The sequence below is a fragment of the Nicotiana tomentosiformis genome, chromosome 11, assembly GCF_000390325.3.
Source record: "Nicotiana tomentosiformis chromosome 11, ASM39032v3, whole genome shotgun sequence".
Taxonomy (NCBI): domain Eukaryota; kingdom Viridiplantae; phylum Streptophyta; class Magnoliopsida; order Solanales; family Solanaceae; genus Nicotiana; species Nicotiana tomentosiformis.
In genome coordinates this window covers 2,046,114-2,063,235 of record NC_090822.1, presented here as the reverse complement: position 1 = coordinate 2,063,235, position 17,122 = coordinate 2,046,114, and the positions used below count along the sequence as shown (strand labels likewise).

Below are 17,122 nucleotides of genomic sequence, written 5' to 3'. Positions count from 1 at the left end.
GTTCTTTTGGAGGGGCGAGTATACGAACTCGCTAGTCGTTAAAAATTATGTCTTGTCCAAAAATTTAATAAGGATACAAAAAGTTTCTATTTTAACACAAAGGTATAACTCTGGTGGTAAATTTATCAATTAGAAAACTTAAAAAAGAAAAGTCATAATATCTTTTTTTCCTTTTTCCAAATGAAGCCTAAAATATCTAGAAGACATGAATCCTATTTTGTTTTTCTTTCATTATGAGGAAAATTAAGAAGAAGTAAATAAGTCCACTAGCAACCATGCCTCCAATAGGATAATTTTTGCTTAAAAAAATTGTACTGGGACCCACAGATGAATATGACATCACATGATTGTTTTTATTTAATAACAAAAATGCATTTCATTACAGTCCTAGTTCTGGTCAACATTTATTGACTAATTGCATCTGCACCCTTAATTAACTCCAAAACTTAATACTACTAACAACTCTTAAATATTAAAATAAAGTTTCCAAATCTATAAAAACCAATCACTAACTTCCTCATTCACTTCCTCTTCGCACTTCCCATTTATTCGTCAGAATTTATCAGAACTCTGCAAATCTTAAAACAGACACCACCAAAGAACTTGCAAAGAATGTTTTATTTTTCTCATTTAAATTAGATTCTTGATTAAAGGGCTTTTTGGGTATTTTTCAGTTGTAGTTCACTGTTGTGCTTTGCCCACTTTTTCTTAAGACTTGTGTTTGTTTGTGTTCACATTAGAAGGGGGAAATAGACTGGAAGATTTAAAAGAGTAAAGGGTTTTGAAAAAAACCATTTTCTTGGGTTTATTGTTTCCCTTCTTGGGATGGAGCTAAAGAAGGAGAGATTTGTAAGGTATGTGATATTTTTAGTTTTGGGTTTTTGTCTTTTTTTGTTTTTCATTGTTCTTTGATTTAGTTTATGTGATTTGGTAAATTGTGGTGTAATAATTTGAAAAAAGAGATTTTGTTTTTTAATGTGTTGAAGAATTAAGGACTTTGGGTATTGAAAGATTTGATTTTTGTATTATTGTATTGCTTTTAGGAGTAAGGAGAGGTTTGTAAGGTATGTGATATTTTGAGTTTTTGTTTTTCTGTTTTTGTTTGTTCTTTTGGTTTAGTTTATGTGATTTGTTAAATTGTAGTGTAATAATTTGGTAAAAAAGAGATCTTTTTGTAATATGTTGAAGAATTAAGGACTTTGGGTATTTAAAGATTTGATTTTTATGTTATTGTATTGCTTTTAGGAGTATGTTTTTCTTATTTTTGATGCAAGATATTGAGATAATTTGCATTTAGTTAGAAAGTTTATGTACTCGCTGAAGGGTAGCCTTGGCGTAACCGGTAAGGTTGTTGTCATGTGACCAGGAGGTCACGGCTCGAGCTGTGGAAATAACATATTGCAAAAATGCAGGGTAAGGCTGAGTACAATAAACCCTTGTGGTCCGGCCCTTTCCCGTACCCGCACATAGCGGGAGCTTAGTGCTTGGGCTGCCCTTTTTTTATGTACCCTCTTTTAATGAAATTTTATTATAAGATGGATTTTCCTTTTTTGCTAATAGTTGATTTATGCATTTGTTAGGTTCTACTCCGGTGAAAAACAACAGGGTGGCTTTTTGGGAGGAAAAGCAGACAGTTCAAACCTAGAGAAATCATCTTCGGGATATAGATATTCATCTCCTTTATACTCTGATGGCAGATATAAAGTCAATGATACCCTTAAATTTGGGAGGTCTAAGGTGTATCCTGAGGACCACAACGGGTCATGGAGGAAGCGAATACTTGATCCGGGGAGTGATATTGTAATCCAATGGAATAGGATTTTCATTATATCTTGCTTGCTGGCTTTGTTTGTTGACCCGTTGTACTTCTTTTTGCCCATCATACAAGGAACTAAAGAGTCGAGTTGTGTGAAATCAGATTTGAATTTGCGAATTGTTGTCACCATTTTCCGAACTATAGCTGACTTTTTCTATCTGTTACATGTGTTCATTAAATTCCGGACTGCTTATATTGCCCCAAATACAAGGGTATTCGGGAAGGGTGAGCTTGTCATGGATCCTAAAAAGATTGCTCTCAGATATTTAAGATCAGACTTTTTTGTTGATCTGATTGCAACCCTTCCTCTGCCTCAGGTATGTCGTTCCACTTCATGACATTCAAATCAATACATTTTCTTTCATGTCCATATGTCCAGATATTAGTGTGAATATTAGTGTTTTATGTGAGGCGTAGTTATTGTTTTTGTGTACTGGGTTTTATGTGCCAAATTTGCTGCATATTTGGCCTTTTGAGATACTTATCTTGGAGTCAAGGTGGTCAAAATTTTGGTTTATGAGGAACGCAATGTTCAACAATTAGTTCCTTCAGCTTCTTGTCCCAATAGACTGTAATCCTTGTAAGTTGCTAATATTGGCCAAATTTGTAATCGAAAATGGTATGCACTATCATATGAAAAAATATGTTATTTTCCTATCCTCACTCTAAAAAAGAATAAAGAAAAAGACAGAGATATTCTCCATTTCTCCTCTTCCGCTTCCCTCAAACATATCCCCATTACAGAAGACCCCCACAATGCTACCACCCTCTACTATGATTTAGCAACACCCTTAGTCACAACAAGTTCGCTCTTTGCATTTGCACTTCTTTTCTCTAGAATCTGGTTGCAGTCCTGTCCTGTAAAATATAAGTACAAATGCTTACAGATACTCCTTTCTTATTTGTCTTGCTCTTGACTCTCTTGCGATTATAAGTGTTTTATCGATAGGAAAAAAAATCCTCGAGCCAAGTTTTAGAGCAACATGAAGTGTTTTACCTTGAACCATTTCACCAGCTTCTGTACTTACAGGGATTCTTTAAGAATTTATCTATAGCAAATAATAGGTACGGGGGTGGGAGGTCTTTCGCCCTGCTTAAAATTGATAATGTTGCAATACTAACCAAGTAATTGAATTGCTGCTGTCTTGATGTGCTCCTTCTTCTTATGTAAACTATGTGTGTACCGTTTTGTGCGAGGAGGTCTAAAGTGGTAGTAACTTTTGGGGTTTCATTTTCTTATTCTTTAGCTTTTTTACACATTTATCATTTAGTGTTGTGTGATTAGTGGCATGTCTATTTTTAGATATAAAGCGCCCAAACATGGCTTTTTTTTCTGTCCGACTTTTTTGTTTGTATTATGTTCATTTTATGAATTTCATTCCCATGAGTTTTATTGGCTTTTGATTTAGTTTCATAAACTGTCTCTAGAACAAATCATGTACGAGTAAGACTCTTTTTAGAGTGATAAGATGTCTGCTTTACGATGTGCTTGAAGTGGCTTGACAAGGGGCTAGGGGACAGGACAGGTGTCGCAATAAGGTGGTATGGACGTAGAGTTATTGGATCAGAGTTCTGATAATTGGGAGTAGTCAGTGCAGTGGCGGAGCCAGGATTTTTATTAAGAGGGGTCAAAATATAAAGAAGTAAACCCACGAAGAAGCCAAGAAGTGTCAATATGTAGTATATATACATAAATTCTTTTTTTTATCTAGCTAAACAGTGTAATTTTCTGACGAAGGCGTGTCGGTTGACACCCCTTGAATACATGTGGCTCCGCCACTAAGTCAGTGACTAGGGAACTGTTGTGGGTTTGGTTGTTGATTCTTTTTTCCCTTATGGAAAACAACTATATGTGCCGCTTTTGGTTGGTTCAGGGATCAAAATATACTTCTTCAAATAGTTTGAGGACCTCCAGTATCATTTGCCTCAAATCATTACCATGTCTCGCGTCCAGCAAACAAGTCAACCACCTTACATGGCTTATGCTTAACATCTGTTGTAGGAATAAGTAACTGATGGTGAAACGTTAAGTGAACATGTTTAATTTGGTTTGACTTGAAAGAGATGTGGATGTTAACCATCTCGTTTCTCCACTTCTTTTTGCTACTTGTGTGTGGGATTTCTTCCCACATACCGGAATGAGACATGATGATAGAAAAAGTCTGTAGCTTGTGCTGATACCGTATGATGGACAATTAAAGAAGAGGTTGTATTTGTGAAACCATTTAGTCGTCGCAAGTGAAACTACTAATCTGTAGAGGGATAGGTCATGGCACCTTCGAACACAACTCTTACATAATAAAGAATGGTCTGCATTGGGACAAAGCCTCGTTTGAAGTGCCACTATATCCTGTGTTCCTTGCTTTAACTGACAGAAGAAAATAGTGCGGTTACATCGCAATGGCTTTTTGATTTAATGGATTAGGTGAGAAATACTGAGAAGTCTCGAAAAAGGTAACATTTGCTGAGATCAAGCACCTATTTGTCGAGGGATCAAAGCATTTATAAACCTTTTTTGTAGACTAGAGTACCTAAAAAGACACATTTGATAGCCTTTGGCTGAAGTTTGTCTTTTCTAGGGGTAAGATCATGAGCAAAAGAGGTACAACCAAACACACGTGGAGGAAGTGGGAACAGAGTCTGGTCCGGATAAAAGACCGAGAATGGACTCTTGTTCTACAAAACAGAAGAAGGCATACGATTGATTAAATAACAAGCAGTACTAATGGGATCACCCCAAACACGGAAAAGCTACATAGTTGTGAATGAGTATGTCCAAGCCATTTTGATGAGATGTTTGTTCTTCCGTTTAGCAATTCCATTTTGTTGTGGATTATGCGCACAAGAAAACAAGTGTAATAAACCTTGTGATGACATAAAGGAAGAAAGAGAAGACGAGAAATATTCTTGGGCATTATCACTGATTAATTTCTTTATGATAACACCAAATTGATTGTTAATTTCAGTACAAAAATTCTAAAAAGTAGAGAACAATTTAGACCTATTTTTTATTAAAAATAACCAGTGCAGCGAGAATAGTCAATCAATAAATGTAATAACATTATGTAAGCCTAGTGAAGTATTGACACGACTTGGACCCTATATGTTCGAGTGAACAACTTCAAACCTAGAGAAAGCCCTATTATTGGCATGTTTTGAGAAAGAAGCACGAGTATGTTTTCTAAGTTGACACGACTCACATTCTAACAAAGATAAACTAGATAGAGTCGGAGTACTAGATAAGGCAGGACATACAAGAGATGTTTGTTGGTCTCTTTATGGTAGGCCTCTACGTAATAATGATCGTCCTTGACATGCAATAAATGTGGCTCACGTTAGGGGGCGTTTTGAGACATAATATTATAAATTAATTAAAAGTATGCTATCTCTAACAACTTAAGCTTTTAGAGAGAGAGCATGTTTTTAATTAATTATATTATGTCTCAACATAATCTGTAAGTGGCTTTAAAATATAAGCAGTTGTTTCTTCCGATTCTACTATACCACTACATGATCATAAAGATAGCCTGATTTCGGGCAAGTGTACTCCTGATTTTGGACTAGTGATTGTGCCACATATTTCCAATTTCTTGATTCTATTTGGTAGCAGAGTATTTGATGCATTTGTTTGTTAAATGTGGTAGTTTTACATGTCAAGGAAATGATAACCCGTTCTTCTAGTTTTATCTCATTAGTCATCATTGCTTTCAATTTTTTCTCTCTTTTTACTGGAGTGGAGCGGGGTATGATGAAAAAGTAATCTTTCTTGCAGATGGTTATCTGGTTTATTATACCAGCGACAAGAAGCCAGCATGCTAATCATAACAATAATGCCCTAGCGCTGATTGTCCTACTTCAGTATGTTCCCAGATTGTATCTTATATTCCCATTAAGTTCACAGATTATCAAAGCAACTGGAGTTGTCACAAAAACTGCTTGGGCAGGGGCTGCATATAATCTACTTCTCTACATGTTGGCCAGTCATGTATGTAGCTCCAACAACCTTATTTTCAAAGTTGATGCTTTAAAAGTCTGGTTAATGTGGTATTAACCTGAGGGCCTCACAAAATATTGGTTTAAAACCATTGCTGTTATGCAAGGGTTTTTCTTTTTTGTTTTTTCTTTTCTTTATGTTTTCTTTTCTTGGGAGTTTGATGTAACAGCAGTCTATTTGTTTTTCTTTAGGTTATAGGGGCAGCATGGTATTTGCTTTCAGTTGATCGATATACTTCATGCTGGAAATCAATATGCCGAAATGAAAACAGCTCTACGCAGTGTGTGCTTCGCTACTTGGATTGTGATACTTTTGACCAAAATACTCGTAAGAGTTGGGCAAATATCACCAAGGTTTTTGAAAGTTGTGATCCTGATGGGGATAGTACTTTCAAATACGGAATATTTGAAAGCGCAGTTAAAAAGGATGTTGTCTCCTCAAGGTTTATGGCAAAGTACTTCTATTGCTTGTGGTGGGGCTTACAACAACTGAGGTAATTTTCCTATGTGGTTGGACAAAATAATGATGTCTTTTACATTTATAATGTTCTTATCTAGTGTTTTTGGCTGTAATTTATAGAAATGGTATCCCAGTTAGACATTTCCAAATTCGAAAGCACATGGTTCTTATCTAGTGTTTTGGTATTTAAAAAGAGAAAAGATAGAAGCAAGCAAACCAGTAGCATATCAGATATTACCTCAGTTCTAATTTGCTTGACCATTTATCTGTTTAGTCTATCCAGTTTATGAGACCTATTTTATAAGATGGATAACTATGTTATCTCTAACAGTCCAAAAATTCCATAAAATAATTCTATTTCGATTGTTTTGAACTTGAGTCTGTACTTCTTCAACAACTAATACTTGTTTAATCACTTTGAGCTTGTTTGACAATCTGCCCCACGTACCATCTTTCAGCCTGATTAAACACATCTAACTAACTCCAACAAAATACTGTTCAAAATTGTTGATTTTTGCAATAGTCAGTGGGGTTATCCAAGTTATGAAGTCAGAGCCTCTTGTTTCAGCCTTGTCGATGGTGGATCAGAGTTCAACTGAGTTTAGGCAACCCGGTTAGGCGGGGCAAACCTCAGTGCTGAGTCTAGGCGAATCCCATGCGGTGGGGCAAACCTCAGCGAGGACGCTGAGTCCATAAGAGGGAGTGTATGTAACACCCCAAACTTTAGACAGAGTCTCACATCGACAAAATATAAAAGGGATGCTGGTTATATAAGTTAACAAGCCTTAGATCCTAGTGACACGTTTAAAGCGGTGCGGGCCTATGCCCAAAGCGGACAATATCACTAGCGGGCTGGGCTGTTACAGAAACTCGTTATGTGTGTGGTTTTGTGCTGCTTTTTCTTGAAAATACTTAGATGGAGTCATTGAAAAAGGTTCTTAAGGATGAAATTACATTGAGAGAGTAAATGTGCTAGTTGCACTTCTAATCCAACCTTTAACGAGCCATTTGAAGGAAGTTCTAAACTTGAAATCTTTCGTCTTCTTGTGTTACAGTTCTTACGGGCAGAATTTGTCAACGAGTACATTTATTGGGGAGACATCCTTTGCTATACTAATTGCAATTTTGGGTCTGGTTTTGTTCGCACACCTTATTGGGAATATGCAGGTAAATCAAAGGCTCTGCTGCTTTTCATTCTCCCTCCATACGAGCTTGTTTTGGTAGACCTTGTAACTTTCTCTCGACTGTTAGACAATTATAATTACTGTTCTTGATTTAATATATGCAAGATTCTGCTTGATTGGTGAATTTTCTGCATGCTATTCCTCTTTGTACATTTATATGCAAGTAGAAAATGTAGAGAACTTTTAGAGTTAGAGAAACATTCATACCGGCTTATGACATAGACGGAGAGGGTTCATAAGCGGACCTCAACTTGCTTGGAATGAACATAGTTGTTGTTTTCTTCTTAATAGTGTAGTAGATTCCTCAAAACATCTTCTACTTCTTATGTCCCAAATGGTAAACCTTGGGCTATCCTTCAGTTGTACTACACAATGTTGTCAAAGGCGCGCTTAAAGCGCGCAGGGCAAAATATGTTGAGCGCTTCGCCTCGCTTATCGGGCGCTTCAATGTCGTCATCATGGCTCGAAGGCATACCGTTCTTTGCAAATGAGCGTAATCCTGAAGAGGCGACACTAAACAATTGGTATTTCACTTTATTGTAAATATTTTCAATTTCTTTGTCCATATATTTATTATTCATGGTTATAATTATTAGTCTTGAACTACACATATACATTTGTATTTTTTTCTCCAATTGCGCCTTTGTTCACTAAAGCCCACGCTTTATTTGCGCTTTGCGCTTAAAGCCTTAACAGACCTTAGAGCTTTTTTGCGCTTTTCGCCTTTGATAACACTGCTACATAGGCTATATAAATATGTTCTCCCACGCGGGAGACCTTAATGTTGTGGGAGGTAAAAATACCAAAAATTGAGCAGAAGATTTCAACAAATAGCATGTGTTAAATCCTTTTTCTAGCATTGTTCTTATGCTGGTTGCTCAACCCAGCTTAATTATAAACATTCTTTTTGAATTTGGCTATATTTTTAGAGAAGGGGGCAAAAAGACCTCTTGAGTCTTGAACAAAGGATCAGAGACTTTGGCTATATCAAAGATAATTAGGTGAATTGGGGCCTGATTGTAATTTCTAAAATGTTGCGGGAACATATTAAAATCTGAAAATCTCCCACTTTTATAATTTCAAATTTAATTTGTTGGTTCCTTCTCTTTCTTTCTTCATCTTCTTCCTTCTCCTCCTCCTTCTTCTTCTTCCTTCTCTTTTCCTTCTCTCCCTCTTCCTCTTCTTCTTCCTTATCGTCTTTGCAATTTATTTGTTCTTCTTTTTGGGTTTGTTGTGACAATTTCTGGAGATAAATTTGCGAATATAGATTTTTGAATCCATGGATGAAATTCTAAAGTCCACAAAAAACAACCAAGAATTGTTTAAACAACGTCACATTGTTTATTTCAAATAGCTCAAGAGTTGTTTTAACAAGGTTGTATAGTTCAAACAACCAGGAAATGTTTAGGCATCCTCAAGTTGTTTAGTTAAAATAATCAAGAAATGTTTAAACATCCGTTAGTTGTTTGGAGGTGGTGGAAGGGGGAAGCGGGAGCGGAGGGTTTGTGAAAATAAAATAAACTTTGGGGCTTTTTCATTAACACTAATAAAAACGAGTACCTCCCACCTATTTCATAAGATTTGAGTCTTTGAAACTTAAATAAAAGACTAAAAGGTCTCTTATAAATTTTCCCCTATGTTATTAATATGCATACTTTTCATTGATTTACTTGTAGAAATGAATAAGAAGCTTAGACAAGCATTTGAATCACTGCAGATTTAGATTTTTGATCTACATACCTCTCCAAAAGCAATGTTAGATACTTTTTATGGTTAAACCTGATTAACAGAGAACTCAATTAATGTTATTTTACTCCCAAAGTTTTCTAAAATATAATTGAGGTTTCATCCCTTAGTTTCCCTTTAGCCTTTGAATGTTGTTGGTATAGAGGTTCCAAAATAAATTGTTTGACGTGGTAGATTCCACAACCGATCTATTTGGACATCAATCGGGTTGAGGCTGGAGTCGTGGTCCCTGGAAAAGTTAATATGCTACTATTAAAACCTTATGATTTGCAAGAACGCATATCTTTGACATGCTTGAATTGAGTATGAGTTGAAAATGGGCATGTATTCACCTCGTAACCTGAAAGTATGTGCCATTGAGCGGAAAACTTCCTTTCATAGCCGACCGACATGGTATATGTTAGACAAGAATAGCGGTGAATGACGAAAATTATCATCACTTTCCTATAATAAGAATTCTAACAGTTTGTGGGCCTTTTCTTACCAGAAGTGTCCCTCTCACTGTTTGAGAACTTGCGTCACGTATGCTGTTGTATGTGAAACATGTTTCATCATCTTATGGTCTGCCAGTTTCTTGGGAGTTGCATTGTCTTCCTGGTGGCTTACTAGAATCAACTGTTTCACGTGATATGAATTTGGTACATGAGGGGGAATTAACTTAATTAACCTATTATCTTTTTCTCAGGCTTCCAAAATTAACTTAATTTTCCCTCGTGTACCTAATCAATATCACGTGAAACAACAAACTCTATTTAGCCTCCGGGAAGACTGTGCAACTCCTAAGAAACTGGTAATTATGTGATGTTGAAACATGTTTCACATGCAACAACATATGTAAAGCACGTTCTCAAACAGTGAGAGACAATTCTGATAAGAAAAAGCTCAGAAATTATTAGAATGCTTGTTAAAGGAAAGTGATGATAATTTTAGTCATCCACTAATTTTCATGTCTAACAAATACCATGTCGGACGGTTATGAGAAGAAGTTTTCCGCTCAATGGTACATACTTTTATGTTAATGAGGTGAATACAATCTATTTTCAGCTCATCTTCAATCCAAGCATATCAAATATAAGCATTTTTGCAAATAATAAGGTTTTAATAGTAGCATATTTGCTTTTCTCAGGTTTGCTGACCATAACTCCAGCCTCAACCTAATTGATGTCTCAAGAATTTGGCTATGAAATCTGTTAAGTCAGACAGTTTACTTTGGAACCTCTTTATTAACAATTATTTAAAGATAAAAGCGCAACTAAAGGATAAAATCTCAATTATTTGTAAAATGTTTTGAGAGTAAAATAGCACTAAATGAGTTCTTTGTTTGTCAAGCTAACCACAAAAACTATCAAACGTTGCTTTTTTTGGGTATGTAGATAAGAAACCTAAGTCCACAGTGGTTTAAATGCTTCTCTTAGCTTCTTATCTATTTCAACCAAGTAAATCAATTAAAAATGTGCATGATAATAACATAGATCCCGTTTGGACTAGCTGAATAAAAGCAGCTTTTAAGTACCAAGTGCTTAAAAGCACTTGTTTTAAGTGCTAGAGCTGGTTCTATAGATAAACAGTTACGTGTTTCGATAGAAGTACTGTAACTTAAACTATGCAATGATGTATTTGGTAAGAAAGTGCTATAAGCACATTTTTTTGTTAAAATTACTGATATGTCCTTAAAGTTGTTGTTTGTGAAGATTCTTTTCCAAAAAAAATTATTTGTGTTTAGGTATTGGTTTTTGAAATTACTATATTTAGTGCCATATATTAGTTTTCTTTACTGGCAAACAAGTATAGCGTTGTTTGTTAACAAAATCTAAAAATTGAAACAGAAAAGATTTTCAAGAAAAAAAAAAATTATTTGTAAATACTTACTAACCGAAGGACTAAAATGTTAACAAAAAAGTACTAAAATCTGTACAAAGCAATTACTATATTTAAGAATCTGAATAACTCATATAAATAAGATATTCATTTATTTGCCATTAGGGGCAGTATCTTAGTTACCACCTTGAAAAATCAACAAAAGCCAAAAAATGAAAGATAAAAGAAAAAGGGAAAGTGGAAAATGGTTGACAAAAAATAAGAATTCGTAAAAGATAGCAGATAGAAAACATTGAGATATGCCATGGAGATGGCGCAATTGCAGCAATGGTAGGCAAAGATGGAAAACCAGTGGAGGGAAGGAGTAGGGGATAAAACGAGTACAGCTAGGCTTTTACTTATGATGGGTTTTTTGGGTATTATAGAAAAGTATAGAGGATAACATAGTAAAATATTTGGTCAAAGTGGAACTGCTTTTAAGCTAAAAAAACAAAAAGTTGGGCTTGCCTAGCTTCTTGGTTTTTGCTTATTTTGGCTTCAAAGCACTTGGCTTTTAAGCTGTTTTGATACTTGTCAAACACCTAAACAAAGCCAGAAAGTGATTTTAAGCTGGTTTGACCAGCTTTTAAGCGTATCCAAAGACCCTTGTAGTCAAATTCAAAAGATGGTTTAAAATAAAGCTGGTGTAAGCACCCACCATAAGAACAAAGCTTGAAACTAAGGAAAAAAGATTTAAACACATTCCTATCTTCTTCTCAATTTATGGTATTTTTACCTCCCACAACATTAAGGTCCGCTGCGTAGGAGAACATGTTTATACAGCCTATGTAGTAACAATTGAAGAACAATCCAAGGTTTACCGTTTGAGACAAAAAGAAGTAGAAGATGTTTTGAGTACTCTGCTAACACTATTTAGAAGATAAAATTCTCTTTGCATGCATAATGTTCCCGTGAATGCCAATTGGATGCCTCAGTTTTTAAGTGTATGTTAACAATATCAAAGTTTACATAATAATAGTTGGTAGAGTATCAAACTCCCAGTTCCCGCAACTAATTTACATGATCAGCATGAGATAGATAGTCTGGTCATATCCCACGTCGATCTTCAGCTGCATTGCATCAGTGGTTAGGCGTGAAACCATGATGAGTGAAGATGTTAAAAAGAGACGAGGTAGACCTAATATTATATGGAAGAAAGTCGTTTCGAAAGACCTATAATTTTTTGGAATCGATGTAGGCATAGTGAAAGAGACACATCTATATAGGCAATACCAATTAATTGGGATATATTTTAGCCTTGTTGTAAATTTACTTTAGGTGCTATGATTTCTATGAGTTCTTTTAGCCTTGTCTGACATTTTTATGCCAATGAAAAGAACTAATACTTTTTTTTAAAATTTTTGTATAATGTTGGCCTGAGATGTATTTAAATGTAGAAACATGGTCACCGAGGATTCATATAGCCGACACTCTTGTTTGGGACTGAGATGTAGTTTGTTTATAGCATCATCATGAATAAAATCAATAGTATCTAGTCATATGATGACACAGGGTTTAGACAGTTTTACAATGTATCATTAGCGGGAAAGGAGACTTTTAAGATTTTGCTTTGAGGTATTGATTCTCTTGGGACACTTCCTGTCATTTCAAAAGCTTCTCAAACTCATTACTGAGGTGGTTTCATTACATCCCTGTTTAATTTGGTGCCTGAAGATAAACTGGAAATATATGACTTTCTATAACTTGTCAATAATGGGATGGAGTGTGGACTGACAATATTTAGAAGCTGTAACCATTTAGGGACGCTGTAACATCCCTGAGGCATGAGCTGTATTGGATACCTTCACATTAACCGTTTACCTAAAAACTTCTTTCCTTTTCAAGAATGATCGTTTCTGCTAACTTCAGTTATAAGGTGGTGGATAGAGGAGCCAGGCTCAAGTCTCACAAGTTTGGTTGGCCTTGTTTGATCAAAAGAAATGACGTTAATCTTGAATTCACTTTTATAAGACAATATCATTGGCGCTATTGGTTATGATACTTAGAAGAAAATTTCCAAGAAGTGATCTTCTTGCTTCCTGGTTTGCTTAAAGGAGTCCCTCCCTGTTCTTGGGAGACACCAGTTATTTGATAGGAAAAACTTACTTCTTTACCATATCCTTAAAATATCAAACGAATAATATAAAGACAATAAAAAATGAATATCAAATGAATAATATTAACCATTTTTCTTTATTTATAACATTAGTTGTTAGCAGTCTTACTTGCACATCCTTTTATAGAAGTTTTATACATGACAATAGTTAACTAACTTATAGTTCGTTCTCTTGCCGTTGCTCCTTTTACATCGAGTTCTTGTCTTCCTTGTTTTCTATTTCTTTTTTTTTTTTTTGGGGGGGGGGGGGGGGCGGCTGGAGAAAGAAGACCGTGAAAGTTTTATTTTCTTTTTAGTAGTATCATGTAAATGATTTTTGGTTTATTATGTGATTAATAATGTTAAACTCTAATTGGGTGTGAACTTGACAAGACCCGTCTTCTCTGGGTAGGTAACGGCTCACGGCCCCCTGAATTCCATTTATACAATATCCATGGGATCCCGACTTTGTTTTCCTTGAGGGAGGTCCGATGTGATGCAAGTTGTACATAACCTTACGACTTTGTAATCAACTTCTCATATCTGAAAAAAGGGGCAACCCGGTGCACAAAACATCACACGTTAACTCAGGGTCGTGGAAGGGCCGCAACCCAAGGGGGTGTGATGGCTGATTCCACGGCTTGAACCCATGACCTATAGCATGACCTATAGCCTATAGGTCACACGGAGACAACTTTACCATTCTCATATCATTCTATTTGGGTATAACCCTTCATTTTTTCTTGCATGTAGACATACCTGCAGTCTTTGACGGTGAGGCTCGAGGAATGGAGACTCAAGAGAAGAGATACTGAAGAGTGGATGGAGCATCGTCAACTTCCAGAAGATTTGAGAAAGCGGGTTAGGCGTTTTGATCAATATAAATGGGTTGCTACTAGAGGAGTAGATGAAGAGACAATTTTGCATGGTCTGCCTACTGATCTTCGTCGTGACATCCAACGTCATCTTTGCCTGGACCTTGTCCGACGGGTATGATTTTCCTTCATCGGAACTGATTCTTTTCCAAGTATTCATATATTTATCAAAAAAACACGTGCCCAAATGGTGGCTTCTAAAAAGATAGACACTTGTATTGTAGGTTTATTTTCAACTTCTTGGGTCTGTTCTCAAAATGTATCTTTATTAATTACACCATCCTTTTTGGCCCTGGTTTCTTGCATTAACGGGCCTACCGCTTTCATATGAACACATTTTTATGTCCTCACTTTTCAATCAGTGCAGGACAGATGTGTGTTGATTCAGTTGCAATTATATAAGCATTTGTTGTAGAGGCATTTGCTTGTTAAGCTCATTTCACTTATTTTGTTATAACTGTTTAGGTTCCATTTTTCTCCCAAATGGATGATCAATTACTTGATGCAATATGCGAACGTCTAATCTCGTCCTTAAGCACCGAAGGCACCTATATCGTCCGTGAAGGAGATCCAGTTACAGAGATGTTATTTATCATCAGAGGTAGGCTCGAGAGTTCTACTACAAATGGTGGTAGGACTGGTTTCTTCAATTCCATCACATTGAGGCCTGGAGATTTTTGCGGAGAGGAGCTACTCGCTTGGGCTTTGCTTCCAAAATCAACTGTGAACTTGCCTTCTTCAACCAGAACAGTCAGGGCACTTGTTGAGGTGGAAGCATTCGCGTTGAGAGCCGAGGATCTCAAGTTTGTCGCTAACCAGTTTAGACGTCTTCATAGCAAGAAGCTCCAGCATACATTCCGGTTCTACTCTCACCATTGGCGTACATGGGCAGCATGTTTCATACAGGCTGCATGGAGGCGACACAAGCGGAGGACAATGGCGAAAGATCTTGCAGCACTTGAGTCATTTGCTCTGGATGAGAGAACGGTCGATGAGACAGAACAAAGTGAGGAGCAAGATCAAGGTAACGCTAGCTCAAATCCATCCCCGAGAATATCCCACCTTGGAGTCACAATATTGGCTTCGAGATTTGCTGCAAACACAAGAAGAGGAGCTCAAAAGCTTAAAGATGTACGTTTGCCTAAGTTACAAAAACCTGAAGAGCCTGATTTTTCAGCTGAGCCTGATGACTAGTAACTTGCATCAGGTAGATATATCCTACAGCTAATAGTTTTCATTCAGATATCGATAAGATGACCAATTCTAAAAATGAAGTTTTCTGTAAAACGTTCTTGCACTCGGATCATCGTTGTAAATGTGGAAAAACGTGTTTCTAGACGATAGAGAGTGCTGTAACCTGAGAAGTTTTGGCAAGGGAATGCGGGACGGGTTTTTATCCTTTTTGGTTAATGTAATTGTATTTAATAGTAGTAGGTTTTTCAGTAGCAGGATGCTCTTCTGTACTATATAAACTAAATAACTTCTTGAGTTATCTGTAAAAGCTCTCTTTTAAGAGTTGCTAGTTCCATACTACCAGTAAATAAGCATTTTATTCAAATTTTACTGTGCTTACAATTACAGAGCTTAGCTTGTCTTCTTTTTTTTCCCCCTTCCTGCAAGTCTCAGGCTACTACATGTTTGTTATGCTTAAAAAATACATGCTAGTTATGTTGGGGGTTATAACTACTGCTTATGCTTGAAATATCTAAACAATATCTAAACACATGAAATCCACTAAATAGATGTTGCCCCTTAAATAGTGTGAAAGGCTGGTAGGTAGAACTATGGGACTCTATATCTTCTCGGGTAGATAATCGATAACTAGAGGAGTGAAAGAAAGCCTAGAACAAGAGGACGTAGGCTGCTAACACTAAAAGATTTGCTATCACATACTTTCAAAGACAATGCTTAGATCGTTACGCTTTTCGTGAGGGTCGGAACTTACATGACTAGAAATTTCGCTACCTTAGGACTATCATAATTACGGTCGCTGTTCAGTGGGGGCTTCGGTCGTCCGCGCCCCGGTTGCCAATTTCCTTGACCTTCCAGCACTGGGCAGGCGTCAACCCCCATACATGGTCTTACAACTTTGCGGAGACCTGTGTTTTTGGTAAACAATTGCCCATGTTTGTTATGAAGTGAATAATAATACGTGGAATGTTATGCAAGGATTACCTACCATATTGCTAATACATATAATCATATTTCAGATTTCATTCCGTATAAAATAATACCTTAAACTTCTGCATAACTTAATATGGATATTATTTAATACTGTAAACTAAATGTTGCATTAGCTATGCGAGGATTATTTTTTTCTTATATGACCAACCAAATAATGCATTAGCTATGTACGAAATGTTTTTTCCTAATCCTTCAACCAAACGATCCACTATTATCAGCCTTTAATTAATCCAAGCCAAATAGGCCTTGAAAATCAAGTTACTTTTTGTTTCAGACCAGGAATGGCAGTTTTGAAAGAAAGATTCTGTCCTTACTTGAGTTGTCTTGGATCTATTTTTGCAGTTGCATTTGTCAAAATCTACCCTAAAGAAGTTAATTAAAGACAAGTTCTCTCTTCTTTTGCTAATGATAATGGCAGTGGAAAACAAAACTAGAAAGCACCTTCATGAGATAGTTGATTATGATTTCTAGCGTCAAATAAAAGGGCAACCCGAGATACTAAACTCCCACTATGTGCTGGATCCAGGTAAAGACCGGGCCATATTGGTCTGATCTATGCAATCTTACCTTGAATTTCTACAAGAGGCTGTTTTCGTGGCAAACTTTACCGCTCCGTCTATTTCGTGTTTTGTCCTATGACATGTCTCATCACATCATATCCCTTAACGATCAATTTGCTTTCCTCTCAAGTCAACCTACGCAACGCGAATTTGAATTAAGTGGACCAATGAATTTCAAATACCGAAAGCATAAAGGAAAAAAAAATATGTTCTCGTGCAAGACAAGACACGGGGTGAATACTTGGTGAAGGGCGTGAATCACAATTCCTTTACTATCTCTTTGCACTCCTCATCTCAGATGCATAAGCTACTACTTATTTTCTTGAAAGGTTTAGAGAAAAAATGTGCACCT

The 17,122-nt window shown here is 36.3% G+C and overlaps 1 protein-coding gene across 2 annotated transcripts; it reads left to right on the top strand.

Annotated features, from left to right (window-relative positions):
* Positions 1 to 517: 517 nt before the first annotated feature.
* LOC104096287 (cyclic nucleotide-gated ion channel 17) lies at positions 518 to 15,584 on the top strand. 2 transcript variants are annotated; one of them, XM_009602642.4, is made up of 7 exons: positions 518 to 854; positions 1,581 to 2,133; positions 5,589 to 5,801; positions 6,002 to 6,303; positions 7,325 to 7,436; positions 13,905 to 14,141; positions 14,492 to 15,584. In XM_009602642.4, exons 1-7 carry the CDS (start codon positions 826 to 828, stop codon positions 15,218 to 15,220), a joined length of 2,175 nt encoding a protein of 724 aa, XP_009600937.1. In that variant the 5' UTR covers positions 518 to 825; the 3' UTR covers positions 15,221 to 15,584. The 2 variants fall into 2 exon arrangements, with proteins under 2 accessions (XP_009600937.1, XP_070044769.1); XM_070188668.1 differs by lacking the exon at positions 518 to 854 and adding an exon at positions 1,054 to 1,064.
* Positions 15,585 to 17,122: the final 1,538 nt, after the last annotated feature.

What these genes read in the sequence shown, in the direction of transcription:
- LOC104096287 (XM_009602642.4), top strand. Translation starts at nt 826, where the DNA reads ATGGAGCTAAAGAAGGAGAGATTTGTAAG. An exon ending in AAGAAGGAGAGATTTGTAAG is followed by an intron (nt 855 to 1,580) that starts GTATGTGATATT and finishes TGCATTTGTTAG; the next exon opens with GTTCTACTCCGGTGAAAAAC. An exon ending in CAACCCTTCCTCTGCCTCAG is followed by an intron (nt 2,134 to 5,588) that starts GTATGTCGTTCC and finishes TCTTTCTTGCAG; the next exon opens with ATGGTTATCTGGTTTATTAT.